This window comes from Trachypithecus francoisi, unplaced genomic scaffold (assembly GCF_009764315.1).
Source record: "Trachypithecus francoisi isolate TF-2019V2 unplaced genomic scaffold, Tfra_2.0 Lachesis_group2, whole genome shotgun sequence".
In the NCBI taxonomy this organism is placed as follows: Eukaryota; Metazoa; Chordata; class Mammalia; order Primates; family Cercopithecidae; genus Trachypithecus; species Trachypithecus francoisi.
This window is the reverse complement of record NW_022681465.1, coordinates 143,386,039-143,403,637: the sequence shown is the minus strand read 5'-3', so window position 1 is coordinate 143,403,637 and position 17,599 is coordinate 143,386,039. Positions and strand designations below refer to the sequence as shown.

Genomic DNA, 17,599 nt, shown 5'->3' with positions numbered 1-17,599 from the left:
TTTTGATCTTCATTATAAGTTTAGTATGTCAAAGCTGGAGGACTCTTAAAGATTAGTATCTAGACAGAGAGATGGTTAATTTTATGTGTTAACTTGACCAGGCATGGGGTACCTACACATTTAGTCAAGCATTATTCTGGGTGTGTCTATGAGGACATTTTTGGATGAGATTAACATTTGAATCAGTAGACTGCCAATCACCAGTCACTTGCCACCAGTGCAGATGAACCTCATGCAATCAATTGAAGGCTTGAATAGCAGGAAACTCATGCTGCCTTACTGCCTTCAAGCTGTGATATAAGTTTTTTCCTGCCTTTGGACTCAAACTAAAACATTGGCTCTGCTGGGGCTCTAGCGTCCCTGTATTTGGACAGGACCTACACTATTGGCTCTTCTGGGACTCTAGCTTGCTGACTGCAGATCTTGGTACTGGTAAACCTCCATAATCACATGAGCCAATTCCTTACAGTATCTCTCTCTTTCTCTCTCTCTCTCTCTACACACACACACACACACACACACACACACACACAGACACACAGACACACACACCCACCCATTAGTTATGTTTATCTGGAGAACCAATACACAGGGATTGGAATAATGCCTGGCATATGTTGCATGGCCTCCTGGATCCCTGGTAGACCTTCTCCATTGAGAACGAATGGATCTTCTCATCACAGTGCTTCACCAAGTGAGACAGTTCAGAGCTGGGCTCAGGGCTTAGTTCTCTCAACTTCTAGCCTGGAGGTCTCTTCATTCCCCAGCAGCCTCTACCCACATGATATATATTCTTTAGGTCCATGTCAGCTGATATGGTTTGGCTGTGTCCTCACCCAAATCTCATCTTGAATTGTAGCTCCCATAATTCTTACATGTTGTGGGAGGGACATGATGGGAGATAATTGAATTATGGGGTGGTTTCCCCCATACTTTTCTCATGGTAGTGAATACATCTCACGAGATCTGATGGTTTTATAATAGGAAACCCCCTTTGCTTGGCTCTCATTCTGTCTGTCTGCAGCCATGTAAGATGTGCCTTTTGCCTTCCACCGTGATTGTGAGGCTTCCCCAGGCATGTGGAACTGTGGGTCCATTAAGCCTCCTTTTCTTTGTAAATGACTCAATCTGGGGTTTGTCTTTATCAGCAGTGTAAAAGTGGACTAGTACATCAGCCTTATAGACTCTCCACATAAAATGGAATAAAGACCTTTTGGGGCAAATGACATGCCTCAGGCCCTGGAGTCTAAGCTTGGAATACTTGTCCAGTTATTTACAAGCTGTGTGACATTGGGCATGTTACTTAACCCTAACCTACATAAGCTTGTGAGCCTGGGTTTTCTCATCTGAGAAATGGGGGAAATAACTATACGTTCCACACAAGGAGGTTTTCAAGACTGTATATAAAGTATTTAGCATACTCTGGCATACAGCTATGTTAAAGAAAAAATTATTCGTGACATTTGTTAAAGCAGTAAAGCAGACTTTATTCAGGACTATCAACATAGGTTACAGAGACTACTGTGATGGGGTTTTGTAGTAGAAGAGAGAGATTGAAATAGAACAAGGGAAGGTGGAAATTTATGGTGAGTGGAAATATGGTGAGTGGGGGTCAGTGGATGGAAAATTACCAATAGGAAACATCAGGAGTAAGAGAGGATTCTGGCTAAACAAACCTAGCAGAACTCTTGCTGAAGACAGGCCAAGGTGATCATAAATCACCTGGGAGATGGTGGAGGATGAAGAACCCAATCAAATATATAGGGTGAGGGATTCTGGCTAAACCAACTTAGCAAGATTCTTGTGAAAATTGGGCTATGTAAAAACACACATAGAAGTCCAAAAGTCAAGACCTAGATGGGACAAGGATTCAGAAAAGTCTGACTAAAGTTGGGTTAAGGAGAGGATTTTTGTCAGTATGCGTTCAAAAGTGTGAGCTTTTTTAAAAAAAATTAAATTATCACCCAGACCACTATCAGATTCTTAGAATACTCAATCTAATATTATTTATTCATTTAGGAATCCCATGCAAAGTTGATCAGACAGTAAACCAGTGGAGTCTGTGTGGATACTCACCAAATCAATTATGCCAATGTTATTCCAGCCTTGCATTATAGGGAGAAAAGAAATAAACGTGGGGATGACCCAGCAGCCTCCCAGCATTAATGCAATGCGCAGAGGGGTCATCTTGTTCCTATAGACCAAAGGCTGGCAGCAGATGGCGTAATACCTGGAGAGAGAATAGAGGGCAGAGCATAGGAATGGGCAAGGAGGAATGGGAGGGAGAGAGGATAATATATGAGAGAGAAGAGTGGAGGAAGAGGGGATGGAGCAAGGGATAGAGAAGAGCAAACATTGAGGAGAAGAGTTGAAGGGAAAGTAGAGAATAAAATAAGGAAAGAAGAAAAGAAAGAATAAAGGGTAAAAAGAGGAGAGCAAGTGGCAGACAAAGAGAAAAAGAAGGAAGAGAAAAGGGAGAAAAGAACAGAGGAAAGGAAAAGTGATTATATGATACAATACTATATACTGACCTGTGAGTTTCTGTTAATAATAATATCAATATATGCTTTGGATCACATCTGAGAATCGTTGCCTACAGTTGGCCCCACAGTCATCTCCATCTCCCAATATCTGGAGGAGCTCCACACACATCAGAAGGTCTTTTCTATCTCTGGCACTGTTCAACGCTATCCCGATGCCTGTGCATTGAGGAGCTTCTGCCCAGCCCTCTGGGACTCAGTGTCCAGGCAACTGTAATCTATTTGATTAGAACTTGAGGTGACCCAGGCATCCTCTACATCTGGGCTCTAACCGCTGTATCTCAGATTTGTCCCCTTACCCTTGATCACTTGCCTACATGGAAGTGGAGCTCTAAGTCAGTGTTTTGTTGTTGTTTTCTTTTTAAATTGTGGTTCAAGGATTCCCTTCCATCCCCCCATCACTGCCACGCTGAATCAAACTCACCTGAGGAAGTCTTTTTAAAATGCAGATCCCAAGGATCTCCTGAATCAGAGCCTGTTGGTGAACAACCTGGAGCTTGCATGTTGACAAGTGTGAGTTATTACTGCTCTTTGCTAAGGATACTAAGTTTCCCCTTCCAAATGTGTACACTTCTTGGTCTCCTTATGGCTGGGTAGGACCAAGTGACTGGTCCTGACCAATGAATCATGAACAGAATTGACATGCATCACATTTGGGACAAATATTTAACTGTTTCTGGGATACTAAGAATGTAAAATTTTGAATATTTTCTGCTCCATCATTTCCTATCTACTGGATGAGACCACCCCACTTTCATTTATTAGGGTCTGACCTCTCTCATGGGACTCACTGCTCACTCTCTTTTGATTCCATGTTCTGCCTATGATACTAGCTTTCTTCCTGCCTCCAGACAGAGGTACAACCTGCCCATTCTACAGTCTGGCCTCTAACTTCTAGACCATTCCTGCATGTTATTCTGGCCTTGGAGATCACTTCTTCCATGCCCAGGCATGGCATGGAATTTCACAACAGGCAGACTGCTATAGTAGATCTATCATTTATTTCTCTTTGGGAGAGTACAAAATATAAATGCAAAAAGAGCCTGGAGGCTAAGTCTATTCTTTAAGGTTTTATACCTTTTAATGATGAACCACCCCCATACACCCCTCATTTTATGCAGTTCACTTTGTTAATTTTTCCCACCTCTTCTCTTCTTTTCTTAATTCAAAGCATAACTAACATAACAATGGCTATATTCTTTGAAGAGGTGGTAGTAGGATGGGTTGAGAGAGAGGGTGGAATGAGGAGAGCCCAGTGTTGGAGCATAAGGAGCAGGTGTCTCAGGAGCAGGGAGAGGAGAAATATCCCCTTTCCTACAAGGCACTGAGGAGCAGCTGACTGCATTGTGCCAAGAGCTCCTTGTAGCTGGCAAGTTTGGTGGGGTGTCCAGATGTGGGCCAGAGTGCAAGAAACAACAGATCAAAGAGTGGGAGAGTGGCTTGCTCAGAAAAACCATTGTCTCCACTATAATTCTGACATGGCCACAAAATCAAACTAAAGATAACTCAATCATTGAAAGAATCATTATTAGCTGGATTCCTTCCATACTGTTGGCTTACAAGAAAGCCAAATTATAATTGAGTAGCAAATTTTTCTGAATGGTGATATTCATAATCATCAGAGGTTTATTATCAACATACAATTAATGATGGATTTGAAGTGGATGAAATATACCCTTTTTCTTTTTCAAATTTTGTTTCCTTCTTGATTTCCTGTTAGGGGGCAAGTTTCTTTCCATTTAACATCCTTCCTCCTTTCTCTTGTTATTAGCACTTCAAATCCTTCGGGAGTTATCTCTTTGCTGTTGCTATAGTATTGCTGGGAAAACAAATGATGGGGCTCTGACTTTTCTAGCCTAAGAGTGACACGATCAGACTTTCTCCTGGGACTCAATGTCCTGCAGAGGGATGCAAGGTGGGTAAGTTAGTAGAGGGCCCTTTATCCCAGCAGTAGCCCCCTGGCAGGGCTGGGATTCATTCCTCTTCCAAAAGATATGTTGAAGTACGAACTCCCAGTAACCTTGGAATGTGACCTTATTTAGACACAGGGTTTTATAAGAGCCAATCAAATTAAAATGAGGTCTTCAGGGTGATCCTGAATCCAATGTGACTGATGTCCTTATGAAAATAAAAATTTTGACACAGAAACTGATATGCACAGTAGGAAGGTGGCCATGAGAAGATGGAAGATTAAAGTGATGTGTCCATAAGCCAAAGAACACGTAAAGTTGCCAGCAACCAGCAGAAGTCAGATGAGGCAAGAAAGGATCCTTCTCCTACATGTTCCAGAGGGATAATGGCCCTATTGATACCTTTATTTCAGACTTCTAGCTTTTAGAACAGTGAGACAATAAGTGTGTATTGTTCTAAGCCATCCAGTTTGTGGTCCCTGTTATGACAGCTTTAGCAAACTAATACAGTTGGCTAACAACAATCTGTTGCTTGCAAGCAAAGGATCCTGCCTCACACAGAGCAGTAAAACTGGCTTGAATGCCAGATATATCTTTCATAGTATATTTTTTTTCTAAGTAAAAATATCTTTTGTTTCATTCAATATACTTTCAGAACATAGCTCAAGTTTTGGCATCCTTTCTTCTATTATCCCAAAAAGGCAATAGAAGGATAAATGAAGAATGAATTCTGCCCTATTGTTGTTGTGTAATCAATATAATTTTTGAGGTTTAGAGCTAGGTGCTGAGATGTTGCCAAGAGCAGACTTCAGAAATTTTGGTTGGATCTCCAGTGTCACAAAAATCCAAAAGTTCAAAAACACAAGGCCAAACTAAGTATCCTGCAGAGCACTATTCACCACAACCAAGGTATGGAACCAACCTAAGCATTTATCAGTGGATAAATTAATACAGAAAATGTGGTATATACACATGATGGAGTATTATTCTGCCATAAAACAAATAAAATCCTGTCATTTCCAGCAGCATGGATGGAACTGGAGGACACTACGTTAAGTGAATAAGCCAGGCACAGAAGGACAAATATTGCATGTTGTCACTCATGTGAGGAAGCGAAGAAAATTGATCTCATGGAGGTAAAGCGTAGAAAGATGGTTACCACAGGCTGGGAGGGGTAGTATGTAGGGGAAGTATGAAGATGGGTCAGTCAATGCATACAAAAATACAATTAGATAGTGGGAATGAGATCTAGTATTTGGGCGGCATAATTGGGTGACTGTAGTTAACAATCGTTTATTGTATCTTTCAAAATAGCTAGAGGAGTAGATTTGGAATGCTCTCAACACAAAGAAATGATAAATGTTTGAGGTGATGGATACCCCAGCTACCCTGATTGGATCACTACACACTGTATGCTTGTATCAAAATATCACATGCACCCCATAAGTATGTAAACTATCATGTAACCATAAAATTTAAAATCTTTTACATAAATAAATAATATCATCCAGGATAAAAAGTACATTTGAGAAAACAGAGTGTCTTATCTGAGAAAATTATTTGATTTCCATAAATGGATGTGGATGTTTAGAGGGTTATGTTGGGAAAATAATAGAATTTACAGAAGAGGCTTTAGAATGTATGGTTATATTGGTGCTCATAAAATTTTTACGAAAGCCTTTCTTTCTAAATCTAGCTTGGCCAGAGCTACTGCCAGTTTCCCTTGACATAATGAACATCTCATGAACAATAATACTGTCCTACATTCTGCTGTCCAAATGTTCTATGCTTTACCTTGCTTTACCCTAGATTTCTAGGAGCTGCTGCTACATAGAATTAAATAGTGGTAACAGGCTTCCTTTTAAAATTCAGCTTAAAGGAGGATACTGTGAATGTAGTACACATTTTACCAATCCCTTACACATTTTTTAACTTGAGACAGAATCTTGTTCTGTTGCCCAGGCTGTTGTGCTTATGTGATCTTGGCTCACTGCAACCTCCGCCTCCCGGGCTCAGTTGATTCTCCTGCCTAGCTTCCTGAATAGCTGGGACTATAGGTGTGCACCACCACACCCAGTTAATTTTTGTATTTTTAGCAGGGACAGGGTTTCACCATGTTGGCTAGGCTTGTCTCGAATTCCTGGCCTCAAGTGATCCACCTGCCTTGGCCTCCCAAAGTGCTGTGATTACAGACGTGAGCCACCACACCTGGTCCCCTTACACATTTTACATATATAGTCAGTTCCCTGGAAAACGCATGCCAGAAATAAAGTGCCTGGACAGCCAGTCCATCCCGTAGGGGGCTATGGTGGAATACATAGAAACACGCTTAAACACAGATGTAGAAAGTTGCTCTTGTAGGATCTGGAGTGGTTAGGCAAGGGTAGGAAGAATCCTTTAGCTCCTTTTTAAAATTATCAATAAGTAAAGGGGGAAGGGGGAAAAAGTATTTTATTTTACTTAAATTTAAATTAGGTTAGGTAAATTGTTAGTGACAGGTGAGCATATGAATAAGAAAAATACTGAATTATGTCTAGGTATATGTTTTACTTGCTTATTGACCTCTGTATCTTCTTTAATCTGGTCCTCTGTCTTACAGTAAACATAATTTGATTTTTGAGTGGGATTGAGTATAGAATATAAGGTTCTTATTTGGAGCTCAAATTCCAGCATCTACTTAACTTTATGTGCTCAATATTCACACCAAGGGCTGGCACTCTTGAGGCAGCAGCCCTAAATAAGTCACCTCATATCCTTCCAATGTCTTTCTGATCTTTGCTTTCAAGCAAAAAATCTAGAAAAGTAAACATCCTCTGAAGGCCGGACTCAAGAATGCAAATTAAGTAGGTGAAAACAAACACCACTGAATAAAGGGATTAATAAAAATTGAGTTCTAGTGTTAACTAATGGTGCTTCCTTAAAATTTTGATATTTGTCTGTAGATAAGACTAGACAGAAACCTGATAACTTGACTTTCATATATTGTGGCTGATTTTCAATTCCTGTATTTGGATTATAATGTCCCTGTTAATAACAGAAAGAAAACTGACCTGTCATGAACTACTCCTGCAACACATAAACACCACCACTAGACAGAATTAGCTAATTAAATTTGCAAGTTCTTTGGAGGGAGGTAAGGCAAAATGCACTGGCTGATTTGATAATAATAGCTACTATTTATTTACTGACCAAGGGCTCTGCCCATTTGAGCTCATTTAATCCTCACAACTATTACATTGGTGCAAAAGTAATGGTGGTTTTTGCATTCAAGAATAATGGCAAAAACTGTGATTATTTTGCACCAACCTAACACTTTTGAGACAGGAACTATAAATATATCCATTTCACAGATGAGGAAAGGGAAGCACAGGAGTGTTCGAAATTTGCCCAGTCTCACAGGTGGTAAGAACTGAGCTGGCATCTAGCCCAGGCAGCCTGACTCAAGAGCCAGGACATAAACCTCCTATCATTTCACTCAACTGCCTCTTCCATTGAAAAGGCACTTTGGAAACAATCAAAACATGAAAATACTGAATCTCAGAACTTCAAGGATGCTGAGAATCATGAAATCCTCAAGTCCTCTGATACGGTTTGGCTGTGTACCCTCCCCCCAAATCTCATCTTGGATTGTGGCTCCCACAATTCCCATGTGTTGTGGGAGGGACCCAGTGGGAGGTGGGAGGTGGCTGAATCATGGGGGTGAATCTTTCCTGTGTTGTTCTCATGATGGTGAATGGGTCTCACAAGATCTAATGGTTTTATAAAGGGAGTTTCCCTGCACAATCTCTCTTCTCTAGTCTGCTGCCATGTGAGACATGGCTTTCACCTACCATGAATGTGAGGCTTCCCCATCCACATTGAACTGTGAGTCCATTGAACCTCTATCTTTTGTAAATTGCCCGGTCTTGGGTATGTCTTTATCAGCAGCATGAAAATGGACTAATATGGTAAATTGGTACCAGGAGTGGGGTGATGATGAAAAGATACCCGAAAATGTGAAAGTGCTTTTGGAACTGAGTAACAGGCAGAGGTTGGAACAGTTTAGAGGGCTCAAAAGAAGACAGGAAGATGTGAGAAAGTTTGGAACTTTCTTAAGACGTCTTGAATGGCTTTGACTGAAATGCTGATAATGATATAGAGAGCAAAATCCAGGCTGAGGTGGTCTCAGATACAGACAAGAAACTTGTTGGGAACTGGAGCAAAGGTGGCTCTTGTTATGATTTAGCAAAGAGACTGGTGGCATTTTACCATTGCCTTAGAGATTTATGGAACTTTGAACTTGAGAGAGATGATTTCCGGTATCTGGTGGAAGAAATTTCTAAGCAGCAAAGCATTCAAGAGGTGAATTGGGTGCCGTTAAAAGAATTTAGTTTTATAAGGAAAGCAGAACATAACATTTTGGAAAATTTGCAACCTGACAATGCAATAGAAAAGAAAATCCCATTTTCTGAAGAGAAATTCAAGCTGGCTGCAGAAATTTGCATAAGTAACAAGAAGCTTAATGTTAATCCCCAAGACAATGGGGAAAAGTCTCCAGGTCATGTTAAAGGTCTGCACAGCAGCTCTTCCTATGACAGGTCTGGAAGTCTAAGAGAAAAAAAAATGGTTTTGTGAGCCAGGCCCAGGGTCTCTGTGCTGTGTGCAGCCTAGGGACTTGGTGCCATGTGTCCCAGCCACTCCAGGCATGGCTGAAAGGGGCCAACATAGAGCTCAGGCCATGGCTACAGAGGGCGCTTCCATGGGTTGTTAAGCCTGCGAATGCACAGAAGTCAAGAATTAAGGTTTGGAAACCTCCACCTAGATTACACAGGATGTATGGAAATAACTGGATGCCCAGGCAGACGTTTGCTGCAAAGGCAGGGCCTTCATAGAGAACCTCTGCTAGAGCACTGCAGATGGGAAAAGTCAGGTTGGAGCCCCTGTGCAGAGTCCCTACTGGGGCTCCACCTAGTAGTACTGTGAGAAGAGGGCCACCATCCCCAGACCCCAAAACTGTAGACCTACCAACAGCTTGCACCATGCACCTTGAAAAGCCACAGACACTCAATGCCAGCCTGTGAAAGCAGATGGGAGGGAGGTCTGTACCTTGCAAAGCCACAGGAGTGGAGTTGCCCAAGACCATGGAAACCTACCTCTTGCATCAGCATGACCTGGATGTGAGACATGGATTCAAAAGAGATCATTTTGGAGCTTTAAGATTTTACTGCCCTGCTGGATTTTAGACTTGCATGGGGCCTGTAGCCCCTTTGTTTTGGTCAATTTCTTCCATTTGGAATGACTGTATTTACCTAATGCCTGTACCCTCATTGTATCTAGAAAGTAATTAACTTGCTTTTGATTTTACAGGCTCATAGACAGAAGGGACTTGCCTTGTCTCAGAGGAGACATTGGACTGTGGACTTCTGATTTAATACTGAAATGAGTTAAGACTTTTGAGGAACTGTTGGGAAGGCATTACTGGTTTTAAAATGTGAGGACATGAGATTTGGGAGAAGCCAGGAGTGGAAGGATATGGTTTGGCTGTGTCCCCACTCAAACCTCATCTTGTATTGTGGCTTCCACCATTCCCATGTGTTGTGGGAGGAACCCAGTTGGAGGTGGTTTAATCACTGGGTGGGTGTTCCCCATGCTGTTCTCATGATGGTGAGTGGATCTCAAAATATCTGATGGTTTTATAAAGGGGAGTTTCTCTGTACAAGCTCTCTTCTATTGTCTGCCACCATGTGAGGTGTGCCTTTCCCCTTCTTCCATGATTGTGAGGCCTCCCAGTCATGTGGAATTGTGAGTACATTAAACCTCTTTCTTTTGCAAATTGCCCGGTCTTCGGTCTGTCTTTACCAGCAGTGTGAAAATGGGCTAATACATCCCCTCTAAAATGAAGTGTGTACCCAAACCTGCTTAATTTTTCTAGGGATTTGGAATTCACCAGGTCCTACTGCAGTACATTCTAAACTTAAGGGCGTGCTAAAGTTAAGAAAGTTTCCTCTAAAAATCATTTTTGGTAACTTCCAGTTTTTCCCTCTGGCTTAATTTAAATTTCTATCTAATTCTTTTTCTGCATAGTGCTTCTAGAGACATCTAAAGAGAGCTTTTACATCCCTCTGAAGTCTTATTTTCTGCAGGTAAAACATTCCCTGTTGCTCTCAACCAGGGGTGACTTTGCTCATCAGGAGACATTTGACAATGTCTGGAGACTTTGTTGTTGTTGTCGCCACAATTGGGAAAGAAATGCTACTGGCATCCAGTGGGTAGAGGTCAGGAATTCTGCTCAACATCCTACAGTGCACCAATAACAATACCGGTCTATGTCAGTAGTGCTGAGATTGAGGACCCCTGGTTTAGATAAGGGGATTTTCACCAGTAGCAGGAGTGGAGCTCCTTGTCTTCTACATGTGCTATAGCATGTCGCTATCTCTTAAGAGTAGGGTGCCACAAGGACAGCACTATGTTCTGGTGCATCCTGTATGTACCAAAAACCACTGTATTGCCTTCCACTTTGCTCACCATAAGTTAATATAGCCTAGGGGATACCCAGAAGCACAGGACACCTGTGCTTCTCAAAAAGAAAATGATCTAGGACAGGAGGTGGGAAAACTGTCCCCCAACTGATGTATAAGCTCCACGAGGGCAGCAATGTTTGCCTTGTTCTGCTTTGTGTCCATGATCGCTAGTACAATGCCAGATATATTGTAGATACTGACAAACTGAATTTTTAAAAAATAATAAACTCTCAATCACTACCAAGTACAATAAATTCCATAAAAATATGTTACCAAATTTTAGAGATGTGAACAGGCATATCTAGTAGAGGGATGGGGAAAGACTTTCTTCAACAAGTGGTTTTTCAAGTCAAATGTTAGAGACTGGGTCAGGATGGTGGATGAGAAAGTGTAATCTAAGTGCTGCAGACGGCATGGCAAAGGCTTGAAGAGAGCAATTATATATATGAAATACATACCTATAAATGTATATTCCTTTATCCATATATCCCTATAAACATAACAGTAAAGTTCATGAAATTGTAGGGTGTTCACAAGGAAGTAGACAAAAATAAGCCTAAAATGACTGACTGGGGCACGTCTCAGAGCAGTGGTTCTCAAATTGTATCATCTGTCAGAATCACTTAGAGGATTTGTTGAAACACAGATTGCTGGTAGGTCTGGAGTGGGGCCAAATAATTTGAATTTTTGATATGTTCCCAGGTGATGCTGTTGCTAGTGGACTGGAGACCACACTTCAAGAACCATTGTCTTAGAGGTTTTGAATATTAGGGTAGGAGGAGTTACCAAAAGATTTTTAAGCTGGAAAACGTCCATCACAATCAACATTGCTGCGTGCTTTACTAAAGAAGCTGAATTAAAACAAAGTCAAGAGAAGGAGTTGTTGATTCATATGCTAGGTGGACAGTGTTGAACAGGAAAAGTAATTGTCTTATCTCAGGAATACATGAATCAGCAAGATATGTTCTCCAGCCTTCCATTGGGTATCTCCCATTCTTCCTTAACCAGAAAACTTTTACAAAGTAGTTAAATGAATGTTCAAATGATGAGTGAAGTTCCAGATGGCCAGGATTAACTAAAATGAAGCAAGGATATTTACAAAGTAATTTCTTGTGCAAAACATTTCAAAAGTATTGCTCATAAAACTCCATTAAAATCCACTTTTGTAGACCAGCCACCAGCTTCTCCCACTGCAGCCATGTGCAAATGTGTGATCAAATTGCTTTTAAATGTCTCTGGGGACACAATTTACTTTGACAACTCTCCATGTATTTTAAGCACCATGCTAATCCCTTCCGTGCTCCTTCTGCAATTAAGGAAAATTCTACCTCCTCACTTCCTGCCCTCCCAACCACAGAAAAGGCACAAGAAGCAGTGATAATAACTTGGAATTCTAGACTGTCAGAATTGGAGGGGATAGTAGCAGGCAACTTTATGTCTTCACAATTGGGTACCAACTTTCCCTGCCTTAACTACTTACTAGCTCTGTGGTCTTAGAATCAGTTACTAACCTCAAGAAGATCCAGTTTCCTCATCTTCAAAGTAGGAATAATTATGTCTACCTCAAAATATGCTTCTACTTCACTGTCAGAATTGATGAAATAGTATGTTTAAAACATAGGAAGTTCTTGGCACATAAACATCTGTTTAATACATATTATTATAAACAGACTCAAATATATTTTGGAATTGTGAGCTCTATATTATTTAACAAATAATAAAAAGTCACTTGGTTCAACATCTTTCCCTAACAGTTGATTCTAAGAAATATAAAGGTGAATGAATTGGTCTCTAAAGGCGAATGAAAGCATTAAGACCATATTTGCTATGTGTAATGGAGTTGGTTACATGTAAGATCTAGTAATCATACATTGTTGCTTAAGCTGCTGAGTTTTGATGTAAATATTACATGCCAATAGATAACAACAGGGTAAACAGGTCATGTATAGCTTGGGGCAGCTGTTCACTGGTTGAATAGCAGTCCTCCTAGCAAAAGGTGGTTCAAAACATTTTTGTAGCAGAGCTCTGGATGAAGAAACTTGTGTTTCTGTTCTTAGTAACTCTTTTTGGATACATTTTAGTTCCTCTTGTTCCCCCTTTGAGGAGGTGGAGAAGACAGAAGAGCAGTAGTAGCTTTAAGAAAAACTAAAGGCATCTTCCCTGTGGTTCCCAGGCTTGGCAAGCTTCCAGGCACCTGGAGGATCAGTGAGGAAGACCCAGCAGAGATATTCACCAGGAGCTGGAGACAGGAAGAGGGGCTGAGGAAATAGCCAAGAGCAGAGGCAGGACTGTGGGTTCCAGGAAGGAAAAACTGTAGGGGTAGGGGGACAGAGAGAGACTCTTTTCTGTCAGAGTTCTGGAGGACATCAGTTTGGGCCCTTGCAGGAATTATAATCCCATGAGCAATCTTCAGATTTAATGTTTATTATGTTCCTATCTTAAATATTCTTCTGTGGGTGGGCACGGTGGCTCACGCCTGTAATCCCAGCACTTTGAGAGGCCAAGACGGGTGGATCACTTGATGCCAGGAGTTTGAGACCAGCCTGGCCAACATGGTGAAATCCTGTCTCTACTTAAAATACAAAATTAGCCAGGTATGGTGGCGAGCACCTGTAATCCCAGCTACTTGGGAGGCTGAGGCAGAATTGCTTAAACCCAGTAGACGGAGGTTGCAGTAAGATGAGATCCTGCCACTGCACTCCAGCCTGGGTGACAGAGTGAGACTTCTTCTAAAAAAAAAAATTATTCTGTACCTTCACGATAATAAAATTTGTAAGAAAGGGAGTGTCAGTCATCTAGAAAGGCATTTTATAACAGACTACAGGAAAAAGAATAACCTGCCAAAAATGTCATCTAAAAACATCTTGGCAGAGCTTACTGGACACACATAGAGGTTACCAAAGTGTTACTTTATAGCATATATATTAATTAATCAATCTGCCAGCAGATACTGACTGATTGTTCCACTGACTCACTGAGACTCAGATCAGGGGTCACAATCCCTGTAACGTCCTCACTGGCCCTCAAAATCAGTGAATGGTTCTCCATCTCTGCTCTGGTTTTTTACAGTACCTTGTATGTATCTGTAACACAGTATTTTCCTAACTATATTGTAATTGTCCACATTCTTTTCACCTGCTACAACTACTACTATTCCTGCTACATACACCATTCATTTATTGATGGCACACTATATGGCAGGAAGTGTATTCTATGTTATATCTAATTTCTAAAGGAACTCTACAAGGCAGCACCCATCCTCATTTCAAATATGAGAAAACTGGGGCTTGGAGAGTTGAATCCACTTACCCAAGATCATACAACTAGGTTATGGTAGAACTTAGTCTTAAACCCACATCTGCTGAAGTCTATGCCTTGGTGACACTGGTAAGTGGGACAAGGCTAGACAAAAGTGACTCTATCTAGAAAGAGGAGAAGACCATGCAGTGCCTAGAAGCTTTATGGGCTGAGGATACACAAGAAAAAGACATATTTAATGATGAACTTACAGATAAGGTAATATACAGGAAGAATAACTCAGGAGCTATTACAGTAATCCAGAAATGAGATGGGAAGAAGTAATGAAGAAGAAGATATATTTCAAAGATATTTATAGGAAGTGGCCAAGACAGCAGACTAGAAGCAGCTAGTGTGCACAGCTCTCATGGAGAGGAATGAAAGAAGCAAGTAAATGCAGCACCCTCAACTGGCCCATCCACATCCACATATTGGGACTACTCAAGGAAGCAACTCGACCCACAGAGAATGAAGATAAGCAAGGCAGGACGTTGGCCCTCCTGGGAGTGACATGGATGCAGGGGAACCTCCCCTGCCCAGGAAAGTAGTGAATGAATGTGTGACCCCTGGAACCCATGATTCTGCCACAGATCTTTACAACCCTTGGGTCAGGAGATTCCCCTGTGAACCCACTGGACAAGAGCCTTCAGTTTGACACATAGAGCTACATGGAGTCTTGTCAGAGCAGCCGCGCAGGCACGTGCAGATACCTGGGAACCCTAGATACCTGGGCTTCCTGTGCTTCCTGGCAAAAGTAGCTGCAACTCTGGCAAAGCAGAAGGTAGATCCCTGTACATACCCTTAGAAGGGGCATTAATCTAGGGGGCTGAGCAGCAACAGTCTGCAGGCCCCACTTCCACAGTACCTCACAGGATAAGCCCCACTGGCTTGGAATTCCAGTCAGCCACTGGTAGCAGCATTGCACCTCCATGAGACAGAGCTCCCAGTGGGAGGGGTGGGCTGCCATCTTTGCTGTTGGGTGACTTAGCCATTCTAGCCTTTGGATTTTGGAGAGTCCAAGTTGACCAGGGGGAGAAGCTGTTCCCTAGCACAGCATAGCTGTTCTATGAAAACGTGGTCAGACTGCTTTTTTAAGTGGGTCTTGATCCCGCTCCTCTTCACTGGGCAGGACCTTCTAACTGGGGCCTCCAGCCACCCCTGCTGGGGCTCTCTGGCCAACAGAAGCTCCCTGGGATGGAGCTCTCAGAGGAAGGGTTGTGATGCCATCTTTGCTGTTTGGGTGACTTAGCTGTTCTACCCTTTGGGCTTTGGAGAGTCTGAGGTGACTGAGGCCTAAAGCAAATCCCCAGCATAGCACAGCTACTCTACAAAACTGTAATCAGACTGCTTTTTAAAGTGAATTTCCAACCCCATTCCTCCTCACTAGGCAAAACCTTCCAACTGGGGTCCCTGGCCACCTCTTAACAGGTGCATTTGGGCTGGTAACAAGTATGTACCTTCCTGGGATGGAGCTCCCAGAGTGAGGGGCAGGCTGTCATCTTTGCTGTTTTGCACTTTTCACTCTTGATGCCTCCAGGTAGTGGGAAATTCAAGGTGACCAGCAACTGGAGCAGGCCCCCAGCATACTGCAGCAGCCCTATGTTAAAGTAGCCAGACTTAAGTGGGTGCCTGTTCCCATATCTCCTCACCAGGTAATTCCTCCAGGCCTGGACCTCCAGCCTTCCCCTGCCAGAGATATTGAGCCAGTAGCAACTCAAGACCTCCCTGGACAGAGACTCCAGGGGCAACTGAAAGCCTCTCTGCCATTGCCTCTGCAGTGGAGCTGCCCTTACTACTCTTGGACTAATGAAGGAGCAAAGACCCTAAGTGCCTTCTCTACACCTTCAACAAGCTGCACTGGACCCAAGGAGAGGAGGCCAGACCATTTCTCATGGGTCCCACCTACTCCTTCTGCTTGCACCAGATAGGTAATCCCTGACTTGGGCCCCAGCACATACCCTCCAGCCTGGGCTGATTGCACTGAGCAACTCCTGACCTCAATCTCTCTGGGGTGGAGCCTCCAAAAGACAAGCAAAAGACCCTTGACCACAACCACTACTAAGGTCCCTTCCTCTGCTGCCTCCAAGTGCAGGAAGGAACATGAATACTGAGATTGCCCCAGAGGTACAGTGGGCAGCCCAGGAGTTCCAAGCCATGATCTACAGCCAGCATGCAAGGGGGAGAAGAACCATACCTTCAGAGCATTTAGAGAGAACACAGCTGCAACTATGAGGAAACAGCAGAGCCACACAACTGAACAAGAGTCTACCAATAGACCATATGTCTAAGTGCCATCCACAGGACCACACTTCAATGCTTTAACACCAAAAATACCTCATTTACATACCCACTTCTGAAACCAAAGACAAGAAGTGAGCTTCAAACAAAGACTGTACACAATGCCTTGGCCCTGTGAAAACATGCAGGAAAGGAGTCTATTGACTATACTCAATCTACACTGCAGTTAAAGGAATACCCACATACAGAGATGAAAATCAACCAATGCAAAAACTCTGGTAACTCAAATGACCAGAGCATTGTTACATTTCCAAATGACTGCACAAGTTCTCCAGTGAGAGTTCTTAACCAGGCTGAGCTGGCTGAAATGACAGAAATATAATTCAGAATATGAATAGGAATGAAGATTATCAAGATTCAGCAGAATGGCAAAATCCAATCCAAGGAAACTAAGACATACAATAAAATGATACAGAAGTTGAAGGATGAAATAGCCAGTATAAAAAAAAAAGAACATAATGGATCTGACAGAGCTGACTAACACAATACAAGAATTTCACAATGCAATCACAAATATTAACAGCAGAAAAAATCAAGCTGAGGAAACGTTCTCAGAACTTGAAGACTGACTCTCTAAAATAAGACAGACAAAAATAAAAACAAAATAATTAAAAGGAATAAGGAAAACCTCTGAGAAGTATATGATTATGAAATGAAGCCAAATCTATAAATCACTGGCATCCCTGAAAGGGATACGGAGAAAGCAAACAACTTGGAAAGCATATTTCAGAATATGATTTATGGAAACTCCCCCAAACTTGCTAGAGGCCAACAGTCAAATTCAGGAAATACAGAGAATTCTTGCAAGATTGTACACAAGAAGATCATCCCCAAGACATGTAATCATCAGATATTTTAAGATAAAAATGAAAGAAAGAATGTTAAACACAGCTAGAGAGAGAGAGGAGGTCACCTACAAAGGGAACACCATCAGGCTGAAAGAAAACCTCTCACCTGAAACCCTACAGCCAGAAAGAATCGTAGTCCTATAATCAACATTCTTAAAGAAATATCTTCAACCAAGAATTTCATTTCCAGCCAAACTAAGCTTCGT

General features: G+C 42.0%; 1 protein-coding gene across 1 annotated transcript in view; it reads right to left on the bottom strand.

Annotated features, from left to right (window-relative positions):
- The window catches only part of HTR4 (5-hydroxytryptamine receptor 4), a 98,466-nt gene that overhangs the window by 64,480 nt on the left and 16,387 nt on the right, over positions 1-17,599 (bottom strand). The window contains exon 4 of the mRNA XM_033181567.1: positions 2,077-2,230. Coding sequence (XP_033037458.1) covers positions 2,077-2,230 — 154 coding nt within the window. The remainder of the gene's footprint in view (positions 1-2,076; positions 2,231-17,599) is intronic.